This window comes from Rhinoderma darwinii, chromosome 11 (assembly GCF_050947455.1).
Source record: "Rhinoderma darwinii isolate aRhiDar2 chromosome 11, aRhiDar2.hap1, whole genome shotgun sequence".
Classification (NCBI taxonomy): Eukaryota; Metazoa; Chordata; class Amphibia; order Anura; family Rhinodermatidae; genus Rhinoderma; species Rhinoderma darwinii.
The window spans coordinates 89,347,399-89,366,363 of record NC_134697.1 but is presented as its reverse complement, the minus strand read 5'-3'; the positions used below and the strand labels follow the sequence as shown (position 1 = coordinate 89,366,363).

The 18,965-nt window shown below is 42.5% G+C and overlaps 1 protein-coding gene across 1 annotated transcript in view; it reads left to right on the top strand.

Annotated features, from left to right (window-relative positions):
- LOC142663005 (uncharacterized) overlaps nt 1-18,965 on the top strand; it is a 76,336-nt gene that overhangs the window by 46,068 nt on the left and 11,303 nt on the right. The window contains 9 exon segments of the mRNA XM_075841299.1: nt 486-711; nt 1,664-1,738; nt 3,891-3,980; nt 4,937-4,953; nt 8,420-8,502; nt 8,762-8,855; nt 9,836-9,957; nt 16,255-16,349; nt 16,466-16,621. Of these exon segments, the coding sequence (XP_075697414.1) occupies nt 486-711; nt 1,664-1,738; nt 3,891-3,980; nt 4,937-4,953; nt 8,420-8,502; nt 8,762-8,855; nt 9,836-9,957; nt 16,255-16,349; nt 16,466-16,621 (958 nt within the window).

The window sequence follows — 18,965 nt, the reverse complement described above, 5'->3', positions numbered from 1 at the left end:
ATGTAATATTACCCCTCTATAATGTAATATCACATCCTCTATAATGTAATATAACCTCCTCTATAATATTGCCTCTATAAATGTAATATCACCTCCTCTATAAATGTAATATCACCTCCTCTATAAATGTAATATCACCTCCTCTATAATGTAATATCACCTTCTCCATAAATGTAATATCACCTCCTCTATAATGTAATATCACCTCCTCTATAATGTAATATCACCCCCTCTATAATGTAATATCACCTCCTCTATAATGTAATATCACCTCCTCTATAAAAGAAGAGGCCGTACTGCAGACAAAAAAAAGAATAAGGGGAGGCCTCCATGGCTAAAATAGATGGGAGGGGTAACAAGTTGGTTGGCCTATGGGAGTTCAGGATAGGGTCGGTAGGCGGACTAGTAGGGTAAGGGGTGGGGTGTGTAGGGGGATGTACCTTCTCGTGCTTTCTCTCCCTCTCTTCTCCAGTATGCTGAACCAGGAACATGTCCTTCCTCTCCTCTTCATCCATGGCGTCTGATGAGGATCTTCTGCAGCAGCTGCTGACCGCTGCTGCGTCCAGGGAGCCTGGATGGCTCAGTGCGCAGATAAAGGCGCCGATTGTGGGCCCGGCTTCCTCTCATAGCCAGGAGTCATCGGAGGTTCAGGGCGCAGGCCTGGAGCGATCCCCCGCAGCGTCGGCTCCATCTCTGCAGGAATTGCCGGAGGTAAGAGCACGGCGCTCTCGGGGGCAGGTGTCAGACGGAAAGAGCCTGTCTCCCCGGTGACGCCGGATGCGGCCGGCACTTCCGGTGCGACGCGCACCACGAGGCGCTCGCGTCCTCCTGTCCGGCTGAGTCCGGAACTGATCCCACGGGCACGGCGCTGCATGCGGAGCCCCTCTGTGGACCCTTCAGGCCGGGCTGCAGGTCGGACGACTGCTGCACCACAGTCCGGTCCTGGGAGGAATCCCAGAACGCGGCGGCACCCGGCGGCTATGACCACGAGGATGCGGCCTTCACTTCTGGCCACACCCCCTCCTTCTTCCAGCCAGGGCGAAAGTTTGTCGGCGGCCCTGCATAGCGAGGTTCCAGCCAGAGGGCCGGTTGGCCTAGAGGTGGAGATGTCGAGCAGTGATGGGGTCGGTGGAAGACAGAATGCGGTCAGCGGTGTGGGTGCCAGGCAAAGAGCAGCAGGTGGCTGATGCTTCAGACCAGCAGAGGAGCGAGGAGAGCCGCCCGGATGATGCAATGTCCTTTTCACAAGTCCCATCCAGGAGCTGGAATTCCTCGTGCACCCATTGCCAATGTGGACAACGCCACAGCAGGAACGGAGCATTGGATGATGGAGAGCTCTGGGCCTCTACGCGTGGACATGCGGGTCCGGCTGACGGGATCACAGCCCCTGGGCAGCCTGGTGACTGGACGCCTACTTTACATTTTCCTGCTTTATTGATGTCGGGTGTCGGTTTAGATTTAGTCGCATGGGGGTGGTCGCCGGGGGGGTCCGGGATACCTGCGTCGCAAGCACACGGGGTCGGGATAATCTGGCGGATTTAGTGGGTTGCTTAAAAGAGTTAGTGGGGCGATTGGGGGGGTCCCCATCCCCAGGGCAGGCGGTCGCGTCACCAGTTGCGGTTTGGGCGGGTTCTCACATTAACCCCACGGTTCTTAATTCCAGAGTAGTGACACACGGGGGGCGGCAGATGCCGTGGCGGTTTCGGTGCAGACGGAGAAGCCGAAGGAGGTAGACCGGGTGCGTTAGGATGATCGTGCGCGGGGAGAGTTTTATGTGTGTTTATGAGGGCCTGTTAGGGGTCCATTTGAAACAGGAAGTTAAGGAGCGTATTTTGAAGGATGAGTACATTGAAATATTTTCCCTTCTGCCTTTGGAAAAGTTTAATTTGGATAAGGTTAAGCGTGATGAAACTAAGAAAGACGAGGAGGAAAAAAGGAGATATCGTTTGATCCCAAAAACATTAGTTAATTGGTTGCAGGCTTTCGCTATATTAGTGAGTGTTATTGGGGAATAGGCGCCGAACAATTGCTCGGCTCTCTTTTGTTATTTGGATCAGGCGTGGCTCCGGCATGACGAACAATTTCGGCAGCGGAAAGCGGTGCGGCCAAACATATGGTACAACCATAAGGATATAGCCTTGTGGTTAAAGGTGACGGCACTGTTTAAACAGGGTCAGTTCTTTCCCGGGAGCGGGAACGGGGAGGAAAATTCCAGTCAGGCAGGTAATGCCTCGGGCTCCAAGCTTGGAACGTGTTGGCAGTTTAATGAGGGGCAATGTAAATTTGGAGTCACTTGCAAGTTTAAACATGTCTGTTCGCACTGTAATGGTCAGTCGCACGGGGCTTCCAAATGCTTTAAAAAAGGGCAGCAACAGAGGGAACCAGTGGTTGCTCTGGTCATGGGGGTGACGCCAGTGAGGCTCACAAAGATGGCCCCCTTTCTAAGTAGATACCCCGATAGGGAAGGAGCTCTGCTGATTAGTTCGGGTTTTGGTTCGGATTTTATTGTTCCGCCTTCGCCTCACGTGGTCCCTTTTACGCAGCGCAACCTTCGGTCTGCCTATCAGCATGCAGTGGTGGTGTCGGAAAAACTTCAGATGGAAGTTGTGCTGGGTAGAATGGCGGGCCCTTTCATGACGGTGCCGAGTTTGGTAGTTTAACCCCTGGGTGTGGTTCCAAAACGGGAACCGAACAAGTTCCTTCTTATATACCATTTGTCGTTTCCTAAAGGGGCGTTGGTTAATGATGGTATAGATCCGGAATTGTGTTCCATCGTCTATACGTCGTTTGACGCTGCAGTAGCACTGGTGCACGGTTACGGAAAAGGGGCTTTGATGGCAAAGACTGACATCGAGGCTGCTTTTTGTTTACTGCCGATGCATGCGGACAGCCAGCGGCTATTGGGGTGTTACTGGTATTTTGTTGATCGTTGCCTACCTATGGGCTGTTCTCTGTTGTGTGCGTATTTCGAGGTTTTTAGTTCATTTTTGGAGTGGGTGGTTAGAATTGTCGCTGGGGTGGATTCTTTTATTCACTATCTCAACGATTTTTTGTGCGTCGGTCCGGCGGGTTCTGGAGTATGCGCGAACTTGCTGGAGACGGTTACATGGGTGTCACGGGAGTTTGGTATCCCTTTGGCGCCTGAAAAGACTGAGGGCCCTGCGACGTCAATTTGTTTTTTGGGTGTTTCCATTGACTTGGTGGCGATGGAGTGTAGATTGCCAGATAATAAGCTGGTTGCTTTGCGTTCTAAAGTTGACAGAGCTTGTCATCTTAAGAAAATGAAGCTACGAGAGTAGCAGTCGCTGCTGAAGAAGTTACATTTTGCTTGCCGCATCATGCCTATTGGTAGGGTGTTTTGCCGTCAGCTGGCAGCTGCAATGGCGGGGGTTAGGGAGCCACATCATTTTATTTATTTAGTCGCTGATCACAGGGAGGACTTGCGAGTGTGGCTTAATTTCCTTGCTAGATATAATGGTCGCTCTTTATGGATGTTTCGGGCTATGGATAATTTTCATCTGGAGTTGTTCACTGATGCATTGGGTGCAGTGGGTTTCGGCGCATTTTGTAAAGGTCAATGGTGTGAGGGTACATGGCTGGCTACTTGGGTGGAGAAGGGTTTTACGTGCAACTTGGCCCTGCTCGAACTATTTCCCATAGTGGTAGCAGTTACCATTTGGGGGGACAGGTTCCGGGACAAGAAAGTTTGCTTCCATTGCGACAATCTGGGGGTGGTAATGGCGATAAACAACGTGTCGGCGTCGTCTCCTCCGATAGTTCGCTTGTTACGGCAGTTGGTGCTCACCTGTCTGCAATTGAATGCGTGGGTGGTGGCGATGCATGTCCCGGGGGTGGACAATTGTATCGCTAAGGTGCTTTCTTGCTCACAGTGGCATCGGTTTCGTCAGCTGGTGCTGGATGCGGAATTGACTGGGGTGGACTATCCCAGTCATCTTTGGAAGCTGGTGTCCAGGCTGCAGGTGCCTTGATCGAACGATCGCCTTGCCAACTTGACGTGGGCGGCGTATTCGGCCGGATAGCATCAATGGGAAGAGTGGATGTGGTATCTCATGATCCCGATACTTGCGTTGTTTTGGTTGGGGGATGCTTTTTCTGCTGGTTGCACGGTTGCCAAGGTCAATCGCTTTGTGGCGGCCATTGCTTTCGGTTTTAAGCTCCGGGGGTTAGTGGACGTCACGAAGCATTTCTTGGTGAGCCAGGCATTGCGGGGACTGTGAAAGGGTGTGCTTGTGAGGGATCAGCAGCGTCCAGTGTCATTCCAACTGCTGTGTAAGATGGGTGAGGTGGTGTGGCAGGTGTGTAGATCGCCATATGAAAGCAAGCTGTTTCGATAGTCCTTCTCGCTGGCTTTTTTGGAGCTTTTTGGGTGGGGCAATTGGTGTCGCCTAGTTCGGCTAAACCAGGGTGTTTGAGGCAGGATGATGTGGATTTGTATGAAGATAGGGTGGAGATAGTTCTCCGTCATTCAAATGGGTAGGGGGAGACGGTTAGTGCTGTTCGCATTGCCGGGGAATGCGGTATGTCCAGTTTTCTGCCTCAAGGAGTTTTTAGCAGGCGCAGGTCGCTCGGATTCGCCGTTACCTAGGCATTTGGACAGTACTTTTTGGTCTCGTTTTCAGTTTGTTTCGGTGTTTAGGAAATGCCTGGTGGCGTGTCATGTGCGGGCATAACAATACTCGTCTCATTTATTTCTGATCAGGGTGGCGACGGAAGCGGTGAGGTGGGGTTTAGACAAAGCAGGGGTGCACCGTATAGGGCGCTGGGAATCAGCGCGTTTCTGCTCATATTTTCGCCCGCATATGCTGTGATCTGTGTATTTATGCATCAATGATCTGGATGTGTGCGTTTCCGCCTGTGATGTGTAGTTGATAGCGTGTTTGAGTGGTGTGCATGTATGTTTTCTTTTGTCTTGCAGGCCCTAACCCTTGCTTGGTATGGATTATGGGGCATTCGTATGTGTACTGGGGTGCCATACGAGCGGATGTACGGCCAGACGGTAGACAGCCCTGGATTCCGCAGGACACAGCGATATTGCGATGGATGGGTTTCCGTGGCATGACCTGGAGCAGGGTTTTGCTGGAGTTTAACAGCTATGTACTTTTGGACAGGGTACCGGAGGTGCTGGTACTCAATATTTGGGGGAAATTATTTGGGCTTACGCCCTTTTCGGGAATTGGTGAGAGATGTAAAACATGACCTGCTGTGCTTGTGGTCATCCCATCCCAAGCTGGTGATTTGCGTGGTCGGAAATGGTCCCGAGGAAGAGTTGGCGGTTGGCTCGCTCCGTGGCTAGGGTCAACAAGGCTCGCATTAAGGCCAACAGGGCTATATCAGGTTTTGTTGCACGGAGTGAAGGGGTGGCTGTGCGGCATTGGGACTTGGAGACTGGGACAGGGAGCTATTGGAGGGAGGACGGAGTCGTCCTGAATGAAGTGGGAAAGGATATGTGGAGTCTGGCTCTAATGGATGGTATTCAATGAGCGGTGGGCGTGTGGAGGAGCTCACAGCCTTGAGAAAGTCAAGGCCTATTTCGCTTTGGCGGGGGGGGGGGGGGGGGGTTCCTTGAAGTAGGTCGAAAAAAGAGGTGGGTGAAATGCACCCCCCAATTAGTTGGAAATCGGCTTCTTAGGGTGTTACCCCTTTTGAAGGCTGTGAGATATATGGTGGAGGTCATCTGCTAAAGGTAATTGGTGCCCCTGAGCCGGGTTACGGCTGGGGGTAAGGTATTGGTGGGCAGATGATCTGTAAATAAAATATTGGTGGCTTCAAGGACTTGCCCCTGTCATTCTTTTTGGTTTGTTATGACCCTGATAGGGTCACAGGGTGTTATTTATGTTTGGATGAATTCCTCTGTGGGAATTCAAAAGTTATGTTATTTTGTTATTTAAAATTCATTGTTATTTAAGATAATAAACGGCTGCTGTGGCCATTAAAATAAGGGGCATATAGGGGTACATGACTCGACTTATTTGAGTCATGTAATATCACCACCTCGATAAATGCAATATCACCCCCTCTATAATGTAATATCACCTCCTCTATAATGTAATGTCACCTCCTCTATAAATGTAATGTCACCCCTCTATAAATGTAACGTCACCTCCTCCATACATGTAACATCACCTCATCTATAATGTAACATCACCTCATCTATAATGTAACATCACCTCCTCTATAAATGTAACATCGCCCCCTCTATAATGTAATATCGCCCCCTCTATAATGTAACATCCCCTCCTCTATAAATGTAACATCACCTCCTCTATAAATGTAATATCACCCCCTCTATAATGTAATATCACCCCCTCTATAATGTAATATCACCTCCTCTATAATGTAATATCACCCCCTCTATAATGTAATATCACCTCCTCTATAATGTAATATCACCCCCTCTATAATGTAATATCACCTCCTCTATAATGTAATATCACCCCCTCTATAATGTAATATCACCCCCTCTATAATGTAATATCGCCTCCTCTATAATGTAATATCACCCCCTCTATAATGTAATATCACCTCCTCTATAATGTAATATCACCCCCTCTATAATGTAATATCACCCCTCTATAATGTAATATCACCTCCTCTATAATGTAATATCACCTCCTCTATAATGTAATATCACCTCTCTATAATGTAATATCGCCTCCTCTATAATGTAATATCACCTCCTCTATAATGTAATATCACCTCCTCTATAATGTAATATCACCCCTCTATAATGTAATATCACCTCCTCTATAATGTAATATCACCTCCTCTATAATGTAATATCACCCCCTCTATAAATGTAATATCACCTCCTCTATAAATGTAATATCACCTCCTCTATAATGTAATATCGCCTCCTCTATAATGTAATATCACCTCCTCTATAATGTAATATCACCTCCTCTATAGTGTAATATCACCCCCTCTATAATATCGCCCCCTCTATAATGTAATATCACCTCCTCTATAATGTAATATCACCCCCTCTATAATGTAATATCACCTCCTCTATAATGTAATATCACCTCCTCTATAATGTAATATCACCCCCTCTATAATGTAATATCACCTCCTCTATAATGTAATATCACTCCTCTATAATGTAATATCACCCCCTCTATAATGTAATATCACCTCCTCTATAATGTAATATCACCTCCTCTATAATGTAATATCACCTCCTCTATAATGTAATATCACCTACTCTATAATGTAATACCACCCCTCTGTAATATAATATCACCTCCTCTATAATGTAATATCACCTCCTCTATAATGTAATATCGCCTCCTCTATAATGTAATATCACCTCCTCTATAATGTAATATCACCTCCTCTATAATGTAATATCGCCTCCTCTATAATGTAATATCACCTCCTCTATAAATGTATTATTACCCTCTATAATGTAATATCACCTCCTCTATAATGTAATATCACCTCCTCTATAATGTAATATCACCCCTCTATAATGTAATATCACCCCCTCTATAATGTAATATCACCCCCTCTATAATGTAATATCACCTCCTCTATAATGTAATATCACCCCCTCTATAATGTAATATCACCTCCTCTATAATGTAATATCACCCCCTCTATAATGTAATATCACCCCCTCTATAATGTAATATCGCCTCCTCTATAATGTAATATCGCCTCCTCTATAATGTAATATCGCCTCCTCTATAATGTAATATCACCTCCTCTATAATGTAATATCACCTCCTCTATAATGTAATATCACCTCCTCTATAATGTAATATCACCCCCTCTATAATGTAATATCACCTCGAAAGAAAAGCAAGTTGGGTCCAGTGCTGTGGTTGATATAAAATGGAAACAGGTTCCAAGTTTAATAGTCCTGATTAAAAGAAATCCAAGTGTTTGGAGTCCTGGTGTGAAAAAGTGGGGGGATAGTATCCTCAGAGCCATATAAAATGGAAATAGGTTCCAAGTTTAATAGTCCTGATTAAAAGAAATCCAAGTGTTTGGAGTCCTGGTGTGAAAAAGTGGGGGGATAGTATCCTCAGAGCCTACGCGTTTCGGACGGCTTCGGCGTCCTTAGACTTGGCTGTAATAGATTTTGAATTGAGCGCGCTGTCAAATATATATACACTAGATCCGGTGGGACAGCTGGGTCTTAATTGCGTTCCAAGGTTTGTCGGACCTATGGAGCGCAAACCGGAAGGAGTAATGGCTGCATTGGGGTGAAGTTGTTAACCTTGGTATCAGGTATGTATTCAAACAGTTGGAAATTGATCCCGGATATCATCATGTGTATAATAGATTGTTACTTGATGTTATCTTATTGGATAGCAAAAGGGACTTATGCTACAATGGAGTACCTGTAATTGTATCAGTTGCTAAGTAACCGTTTGCGTTTCATGTCTCGTAATAGTGTGAGACGCACACCTGTGATTGGAGGATCAGAGTCACATGTTCAGCGCCTGGAGAGGATCGTTCGTGGACTCTACATTTGGGGTAAGTTAGTACTAAACTATCTAGAATTATTGTGTAAACTTTTCAGAATATTCATGTAGAGATTGAGAGTATGTGACTGCGTATGTTATAAAACTGATTGGCATATAAAAATTGTAAATGTGTGATTACATGTGTTGTAGAACTAGTTGTCATACACCGGGAATATATGTCAAATTAGCATTAGTGTTGCCTAGTATGTTTGAATAAGTTGGAGTACTTATAGTTATATCCATTACTAGGTAGCTGTTTGCGTTTCAAGTCTTATTGCCATGTGAGACGCACGTCAGCAACCAGAGGATCGGAGTCCCGTGCTCGGCATCTCGAGTGGATTGCCCACAAGCTCCGCGCTTAAGGTAAGTTGGTACGAACCTATCTTGTATTGTTGTATTTAATAAACTATTAGTGTAGAGATTATAAATATGAACTGGGTATGTTGTAAGACTGGTTGTGATTCACCATGAATATGAGCCAGAGTGGTGTAAGTTTTGATTAGACATATAGAACGTTGATTGGGTATGTAAAAATTAATAATCACCACTCATGAGGGATAAGTACTCTGTTGACACTGGTATTAGGGTAATTGACAAGGCGCTCAGTATGGGACGAGGATAGGAGGATCGGTTAGGGGAAGTGCAAAGACAACAACTAAAACACAATGTGAGTGGTAAAACGAGGGCTGGGTGTGGGGGATGATGTACATGACAAAAAGCATATGTTATGCATGTACAAGCGGGGAGTACATGGGTTGGTGAGGAAAAGCTGTGTGTAAGGCACTATAAATGACTAATCACGAGTCATGGGAAGAAAGCTCATGATGTAGAGGATGTAACAACATATGGTTGTTCTATTAATATTGGAACATCAGCTCTTTTCTTAAATTAAGGCCGTCTGGAAATCTTGTTTTTAATCTATAAATCCAATAGGCCTCCCTTAAACGGGTTTTGTGTTTAATATCACCTCCTCTTTTTGAAGGGTGAATCTTCTCTATGGCATAACAACGTAGGGTTTTTATAGTTCTGTTATGATGGAGTATAAAGTGTTTTGACACATTCGAAATGTTAAGAATATTGACATTTCTTACATAACTGAGGTGTTCCAAAATTCTCGTTTTAAATTTTCGGTTGGTGCAGCCTACGTATTTCAACTGACATTCTGTACACTCAATTATATAGATAACAGATTCAGTATTGCAGTTGATGTAATTTTGGATGCTGAATGTGTCTGATTGTGTGGAATTACTGAAGGTTTTAGTTGGATGAGCATAAGAGCAGACCTTGCAAGGGTGCTGGCCACACTTGTAAAAACCCTTGGTTTCCAACCATGTTGTTTTTAGGTTTTCATTTGATGTGAAGAACGACGGGGACAAGATATTGCCTAGGGAAGGAGCCTTTCTTGCCACTATTCTACATCCTCCAGCCAGAATGGATCGCATACTGTCGTCTTCCATAAGGATGGGTAAGTAATTAGTGACTAAGTTCTTAATTTGGGTAAACTGGTTACTCTGTTGTAGAATCAATGTGGGCTGATTGCCGGCAGATTGATTCATTGGACTATTCTTGGTGTTGGTGGTATGATACCCCAGTAGCTGGGTTCTGGATTTTTTGGTCATGATGTCACTTGCTCGGCTGAGTGACCATTGGGGGTACCCTCTTGTTTTGAGTCTAGTTTTAATTTGTTTCTGTTCTAATTCAAACAGACTTTGGGAGGTGCAATTTCGTTTTGCACGGTGCATCTCACCTACTGGTATGGCCTTGATGGTTTGTGGTGAATGGTTACTTTTGGCATGAAGAATACTATTTGAAGATGTAGGTCTCCGATGGGTTTGAGTTGATATAATTTGGCCTTCTTTGCCATTTAATTCCAGATCTAGGAATACAATGTTGGAAGTATTATAGTTGTATGTAAATTTAAGATTACATTGGTTATGGTTCAGGGCTTCTACAAAGAGAGGGATGATGTTGATGTCCCCTTTCCAAATAAGCAAAATATCGTCGATGTATCTACCGTACCATTCAATACAGTGGCCATACAGGTTATCAGTGGAATAAATATGAGATTGTTCCCACCATGACATCACTAAGTTCGCTATTGATGGAGAGAATTTGGCTCCCATGGAGACGCCCTTGAGTTGGAGGTAATATTTTGCATCAAATTGGAAGTAGTTGTTGGTCATTAAAAACATGAGTACTTCTAAAATGTATATTTGGATTTTTTTTTCGTAGATGCTATGTTTAGACAGATGGTATTCAAGGGCGGCATAGGCTATGTGGTGGGGGATTGATGTATACAGTGATACAACATCACATGTGAGCCATGTATAGGTCTTTTCCCAACGTTTGTTGTATAGTGAATTTAGGACGTTTTTTGTGTCACTTAGGAATCCAGGTGCTTTTTGTGCTAGTGGTTGTAATAGTGTGTCGAGCCATTCAGACAGTCTCTCCAGAATTGATCCAATGCCAGAGACAATAGGTCTCATCGGAGGAGGATAGATTTGTTTGTGCGTCTTCGGAAGCGCATGAATGATAGGAGTGATGGGTTGTTCAATATAGATAAAGTCCATTTGTTTCTGGCTGATGAAACCTCCTTGTTGGCCATCCTTAAGTAGTTTTTTCATCTTGTTTTTTATGCTGTCCATGGGGTTCTTGTCCAGTTTTTTATAAGTAGTTTCATCAGATAACATCTCTACGATGTATTGTTTGTAATCTTGTTTGTTCATCACTGTAACACTGCCTCCTTTATCTGACATTTTTATGGTTATCTCTTTGTTGTCGTGCAGTGATTGAACTGCTTTTTTGAGGCGAGTCGACATATTCGATTTTTGGCGTTGATGTTTAAGGCCATCTGCAAGATTTTGTAGTTCTTTCTCGATAACGGTTTGAAACCGGTCCATTGAATCCATTCGTGAGCTGATGGGATAGAACTTTGGGTTGGATGTCACAAAGTTGGGGGCTGTCGTTAATGTTTGGTTGGGGGTTTCAGTACATAAATGGTCTAAGCATGCCATAGTTGTAAGTTCCTGGAAGGAAAAATTGGATAAGATGGAAGGTTGGTCCATAAGAGATCTTTCGTTGTCTTCAGTTGTAATAGAGGAGGATGTCGCGATATCAGTATCCGTAGTGATTGTTTCCGTGGTGAGGAAATGTTTCTTGACTGTCAGATTACGAACAAATTTATTTATGTCTAAGATTGTATTGAAGAGGTTAAAGTTATTTTTAGGGGCAAAGTTGAGGCCCAGTGATAATACCTCGTTTTGCTCTGTAGTCAATACGGTAGAGGATAAGTTAGTGACATTTGATTCTAATAATATTGGAATTTTCGGGGGCGGAGGCGGCGATTTTGATCTTGATTTATTCGGCTTGTGCTTCCTGCCGCCCCTCCTTCCTCGTTTTTTGACTACGTTGTTATGCCATAGAGAAGATTCACCCTTCCAAAAGAGGAGGTGATATTAAACACAAAACCCATTTAAGGGAGGCCTATTGGATTTATAGATTAAAAACAAGATTTCCAGACGGCCTTAATTTAAGAAAAGAGCTGATGTTCCAATATTAATAGAACAACCATATGTTGTTACATCCTCTACATCATGAGCTTTCTTCCCATGACTCGTGATTAGTTATTTATAGTGCCTTACACACAGCTTTTCCTCACCAACCCATGTACTCCCCGCTTGTACATGCATAACATATGCTTTTTGTCATGTACATCATCCCCCACACCCAGCCCTCGTTTTACCACTCACATTGTGTTTTAGTTGTTGTCTTTGCACTTCCCCTAACCGATCCTCCTATCCTCGTCCCATACTGAGCGCCTTGTCAATTACCCTAATACCAGTGTCAACAGAGTACTTATCCCTCATGAGTGGTGATTATTAATTTTTACATACCCAATCAACGTTCTATATGTCTAATCAAAACTTACACCACTCTGGCTCATATTCCCGGTGAATCACAACCAGTCTTACAACATACCCAGTTCATATTTATAATCTCTACACTAATAGTTTATTAAATACAACAATACAAGATAGGTTCGTACCAACTTACCTTAAGCGCGGAGCTTGTGGGCAATCCACTCGAGATGCCGAGCACGGGACTCCGATCCTCTGGTTGCTGACGGGCGTCTCACACGGCAATAAGACTTGAAACGCAAACAGCTACCTAGTAATGGATATAACTATAAGTACTCCAACTTATTCAAACATACTAGGCAACACTAATGCTAATTTGACATATATTCCCGGTGTATGACAACTAGTTCTACAACACATGTAATCACACATTTACAATTTTTATATGCCAATCAGTTTTATAACATACGCAGTCACATACTCTCAATCTCTACATGAATATTCTGAAAAGTTTACACAATAATTCTAGATAGTTTAGTACTAACTTACCCCAAATGTAGAGTCCACGAACGATCCTCTCCAGGCGCTGAACATGTGACTCTGATCCTCCAATCACAGGTGTGCGTCTCACACTATTACGAGACATGAAACGCAAACGGTTACTTAGCAACTGATACAATTACAGGTACTCCATTGTAGCATAAGTCCCTTTTGCTATCCAATAAGTTAAACATCAAGTAACAATCTATTATACACATGATGATATCCGGGATCAATTTCCAACTGTTTGAATACATACCTGATACCAAGGTTAACAACTTCACCCCGATGCAGCCATTACTCCTTCCGGTTTGCGCTCCATAGGTCCAACAAACCTTGGAACGCAATTAAGACCCAGCTGTCCCACCGGATCTAGTGTATATATATTTGACAGCGCGCTCAATTCAAAATCTATTACAGCCAAGTCTAAGGACGCCGAAGCCGTCCGAAACGCGTAGGCTCTGAGGATACTATCCCCCCACTTTTTCACACCAGGACTCCAAACACTTGGATTTCTTTTAATCAGGACTATTAAACTTGGAACCTGTTTCCATTTTATATGGCTCTGAGGATACTATCCCCCCACTTTTTCACACCAGGACTCCAAACACTTGGATTTCTTTTAATCAGGACTATTAAACTTGGAACCTGTTTCCATTTTATATCAACCACAGCGCTGGACCCAACTTGCTTTTCTTTCGTATTTCTCCATCGTGTGCCGACACGAGGATCCGGGCGCTATCTACGACACGCTCCTAGTGTCAGGTGAGCTGGAGGATTCCTCCCCACTTCTTGTCTTTTGTAATATCACCTCCTCTATAATGTAATATCACCTCCTCTATAATGTAATATCACCTCCTCTATAATGTAATATCACCCCCTCTATAATGTAATATCACCTCCTCTATAAATGTAATATCACCTCCTCTATAAATTCCTTGTAAGTCCACATCTTGAATATGGAATTCAGTTTTGGGCTCCAAAAAAGGACATATGTAGGAGAACAGGAGAGGGTTGAAAGGCAGGCGACGAGATTAATAAATGGGATGGGAGGTGTCGCTTATAATGAAAGGCTAGAAAAATTGGGCTTGTTCAGCTTGTAAAAAACACGTCTTAGAGGGGATATTATTAATATGTATAAGTATATGTGTGGTCAGTACAGAGAACCACCACATAAGCTGTTCTTTACAAGGACTCTACAAAGGACCAGGGGATATTCATTGCATGTGTAGGAAAGAAGTTTCAGACATCAATATAGGAAAGGATTATTTACAGTTAGAGTAGTCAAACTATGGAATGTCCGACCCCAAGAGGTAGTAATGGAGTATACTATGTCAGCGTTTAACAAAAGGTGAGATGATTATTTACAGACGAATGGCATTGAGGGTTATAACTAATCTAGAAATGAATGACGTGTAATAGATTGAGAAAGGTTGAACTTGATGGACCGGGGTCTTTTTTTTGAGCTCTGTAACTGAATTCATACACTTTCCAAAAAGAATGTTACTTGTATATACAATGAGCAGCCTTTAGCCCACTAGACTCTAGCATTCGCATATAGAACCGGGATAATCCTAGTGGCTGAGGGTCCAGGGTCTTTAGCACACTAGAATTGTGATACAACAGAAACCTATATATGGAGCCTGACTCCACCCACACATGTGACTGATCACATGGTCATGACATCACCAAAGGTCCTTTAGTCTATTGGGATTAAGTGTGACTTTTATTCATTGTAACAGTTGTATATAATAATTTCTTTATAATCTTTATATAGTGCATATTATATACTGTGTATATCTATAGTATCTATACTACAGGGCTGTATACAATGTTATTTAATCATATAGTATATAGACATGTAATATAGGTGTGTGTATATATATATATATATATATATATAGTGTGTATTATGTACAGTGTATATACTGTTTATATATAGTACAGGGTTGCATATTATGTTAGTATATTATATTATGGCATATAACATAGGTGTGTGTATATTTATATACAGTGTATATCTATAGTGTATATGTGTGTGTGTGTGTGTGTGTAGTACAGGGTTATATTTACTATTCGTATATATTATATATCTGTATCTATAGGCATGTAATATAATGTTGTGTGTATTATGTATAGTGTATATCTATAGACATGTAATATCGGTGTGTGTATATAGTGTGTATTATACAGTGTATATCTATAGTGTGTATACATAGTACAGGGTTATATGATGGTATATTATATATCTGTATCTATAGATATGTAATATAGGTGCACAAGTTTATGATGTGTGTATTATATACAGTGTATATCTATGGTGTGTGTATATAGTACAGGGTTGTGCAAAATGTTTATCATATGTTTATCTATAGATATGTAATATATGTGTGTATTATATACAGTGTATGTCTGTAGTGTGTATATAGTACAAGGTTGTATATAATTATCATATAGTATCTATAGATATGTAATGTAGGTGTATATATAGTGTGTATTATATACAGTGTATATTTATTGTGTGTATATAGTATAGGGTTATATAATAGTAGATTATATATCTGTATTTATAGATATGTAATATAGGTGTGCATTATATACAATGTATGTCTATAGTGCGTGTGTATATATAGTACAGGTTGTATATGATGATAGTATTTTATATATCTGTATCTATAGATATGTAATATAGGTGCACATGTTTATAGTGTGTGTATTATATACAATGTGTATAATTAGTAAGGGCTTAGGTATAATGTTAGTATTTTTATATCTGTATCTATAGATATGTAATATAGGTGTGTATATATGGTATGTAAAGTACAAGGTTGAATATAATGGTAGTCCTACATCAATAACAATTATTATATATATTACTAACATATTAAACAGAGGCTGTGACGGCTGCATATGTCACCCATAGGCTATAATGGCATCTGTTAAATGGATACGTTATGAAAAGCTCATGACGTATACATTAAAACGAATGCCTTTGACAGGTGCCATACATTCTCAGACTAAATTTGCTACTTTTTCAGGTTTAGTCAATATCTGTAGAACTGCCTGACGTAAATCGATTTTATCCGGGCATGTCTGGGTAAACACATCAGTATGGTGACTCCCAAATTAGCCGTGTATGACACGGTTTTGACTATATGGCAGAGGTGTTAATACATTGTATTTTTTATCTGTGCACTGTAGAGGATGTCATATATGAGGAGCGTTATCAAAAAGTCACTTGTCAGCTTGTGATTTATATCTGGTATATTCCAGTTTGAGTATTCCTTTATAAGTTCCAGTTAGTGGTACAGTATACTTTATATAGGATGTTCTTACAAGGGTTATTTGACTTGCTCTTTGTTTCCCTTCTTGTTCCTTAAGAATGGACAAGAACAGAAATAGGATGACTGAGAGAATATTAAACCTCAGCCTAGAGATCATCTACTTGCTGACTGGAGAGGTGAGGGATTCTGGGAATTATATCCCATGTCATGACTTGTATCTTAATACATCAAGCACATGACGGGAGAGGTGACGGGAATGTATAAAGTGACATCAATGTCTCTCCATGTACAGGATTACATAGTAGTGAAGAAGAGAACTGAAGAGGGTGAAGGACGGAGCAGGAACCAGGTTCCTATCACGATGTCTCCACCTCAATCACTAATACATGAGAGAGATCAGGAGATCCTGGACCTGACCAACAAGATCACTGAGCTGCTGACTGGAGAGGTGAGGACTGCTGGGAATACCGGGAGGGAGGGGTGTGGATGATGACTATAACCTTGTGTGTGGATGATGACCATAACCTTGTGTGTGGATGATGACTATAACCTTGTGTGTGGATGATGACGACTATAACCTTGTGTGTGGATGATGACAATAACCTTGTGTGTGGATGATGACTACAACCTTGTGTGTGGATGATGACTATAACCTTGTTTTTGGATGATGACTATAACTTTGTGTGTGGATGACGACTGTAACCTTGTGTGTGGATGACGACTATAACCTTGTGTGTGGATAATGACTTAACCTTGTGTGTGGATGATGATGACTATAACCTTGTGTGTGAATGATGATGACTATAACCTTGTGTGTGGATGATGACTGTAACCTTGTGTGTGGATGATGACTATAACCTTGTGTGTGGATGATGACTATAACCTTATGTGTGGATGATGATTATAACCTTGTGTGTGGATGATGACTATAACCTTGTGTGTGGATGATGACTATAACATTGTGTGTGGATGATGACTATAACCTTGTGTGTGGATGACGACTATAACCTTGTGTGTGGATGATGATGACTATAACCTTGTGTGTGGATGATGATGACTATAACCTTGTGTGTGGATGATGACTATAACCTTGTGTGTGGATGACGACTATAACCTTGTGTGTGGATGACGACTATAACCTTGTGTGTGGATGACGACTATAACCTTGTGTGTGGATGACGACTATAACATTGTGTGTGGATGACGACTATAACATTGTGTGTGGATGATGACTGTAACCTTGTGTGTGGGTAACGACTATAACCTTGTGTGTGGATGACGACTATAACCTTGTGTGTGGATGACGATTATGACCTTGTGTTTGGATGACGACTATAACCTTGTGTGTGGATGACGACTATAACCTTGTGTGTGGATGATGACTATAACCTTGTGTGTGGATGATGACTATAACCTTGTGTGTGGAGACAGAGAAGCCAAAAGTGATGTAAAGAATCAAGCAGTTGGACCTTATGCCAAAAATACATACAATAGTCTAGGAATGTATGCAAATAAATGTATCTTTCGATTGGGATATTTCAACAGTCCTAATCAGTCATCACAGTAATTCATATCTAACACTTGACATAGTCTTAAGAGTAACGATCATCACTAATAGGGTACTTGTTTTATTTTAAAAAAAATATTAGCCCCTTTAATAGAAAAAAAAATGTTTTAGTAAATGTCATTAGAATTTTTTATATAAAAGTTCCTTACGTGACCTGGTTTCAATATGCAAATAACCAACTCTCCGAAAGAGTCGGGTCTGATCTTCAGGGTTTGGTGATTCCCAGCATCCTCTGCGTCCTCCGACAAACCCACACAACAGCTCAGAAGGTGATGTGTTGGAAGCTGGAAAAATGAACGGACATGAGCGACTCTGACAAGGGCCAATAGCTAGGTGACTGGCTCAGAGCATATTCCAAATGGCCGGTCTTGTGGGGTGTTCCTGGCATGCAGCGGTTAGTACCTACCAAAAGTAATCCAAGGTAGGAAAATGAGTGAACCAACAAAAGTGTCATGGGCGCCAAAAGCTCTTTAATGCACGTGGGGATTAAAGACTAGAAGTCTGGTTCGATCCCACAGAAGAACTATTGTAGCTAAAAATGCTGAGAAAAGGGGGAGAACACACATCGCATCACAGCTTTTCATCATTTGGGGCTTTGTAGCCACAGACATGTCAGAGTGCCCATGCTGACCCCCGTCCACCGCCAAGAAAAGCTTAGAATCTGTCACTTCACTGACCACCTTTTTATATGATTTAGGCCGGGTTCACACCTGCGTTGTTATATTCTGTTGTTCTGCTCCGTCAGAGCAGACCAAGGGAATAAAGGAACCAACGGTTCCTTTGCACCGCCGGTTGCCGATTGAACCCATTGATTTTAATTGGTTTCGTTTGGCTTTCCGTCGGGGTGTCCGTGATTTTACGGCACACAATAGCGCAGCATGCTGTGGTATTGTCTCCGGTAATCCCTGCCAGATCTGCAACGAAGGCCCCTAAACGACGCAGATGTGAACAAAGCCTTAGTCTTTTTCTAGTCCTTGTTCTCCTGACAGCACAGACTCAGGCCACTTTCATACAGTGTCTTTTTGTGGACACCCTTGTTTTCTTCCCTTGCGCCTCCAATATTCTGACAAGGTGTCCTCCTCACTGTATGTAGCTACAGATGCCTGTAATGGTCTAACCTCCTCAAAAGTCGCAACCACTCCAGGTGATTCAGCCTCAGGCTGAGTTCACACAGAGTTTTTTGCAGGCAGAAAATTCTGCCTCAAATTACGGTAAAAAAAGCGTC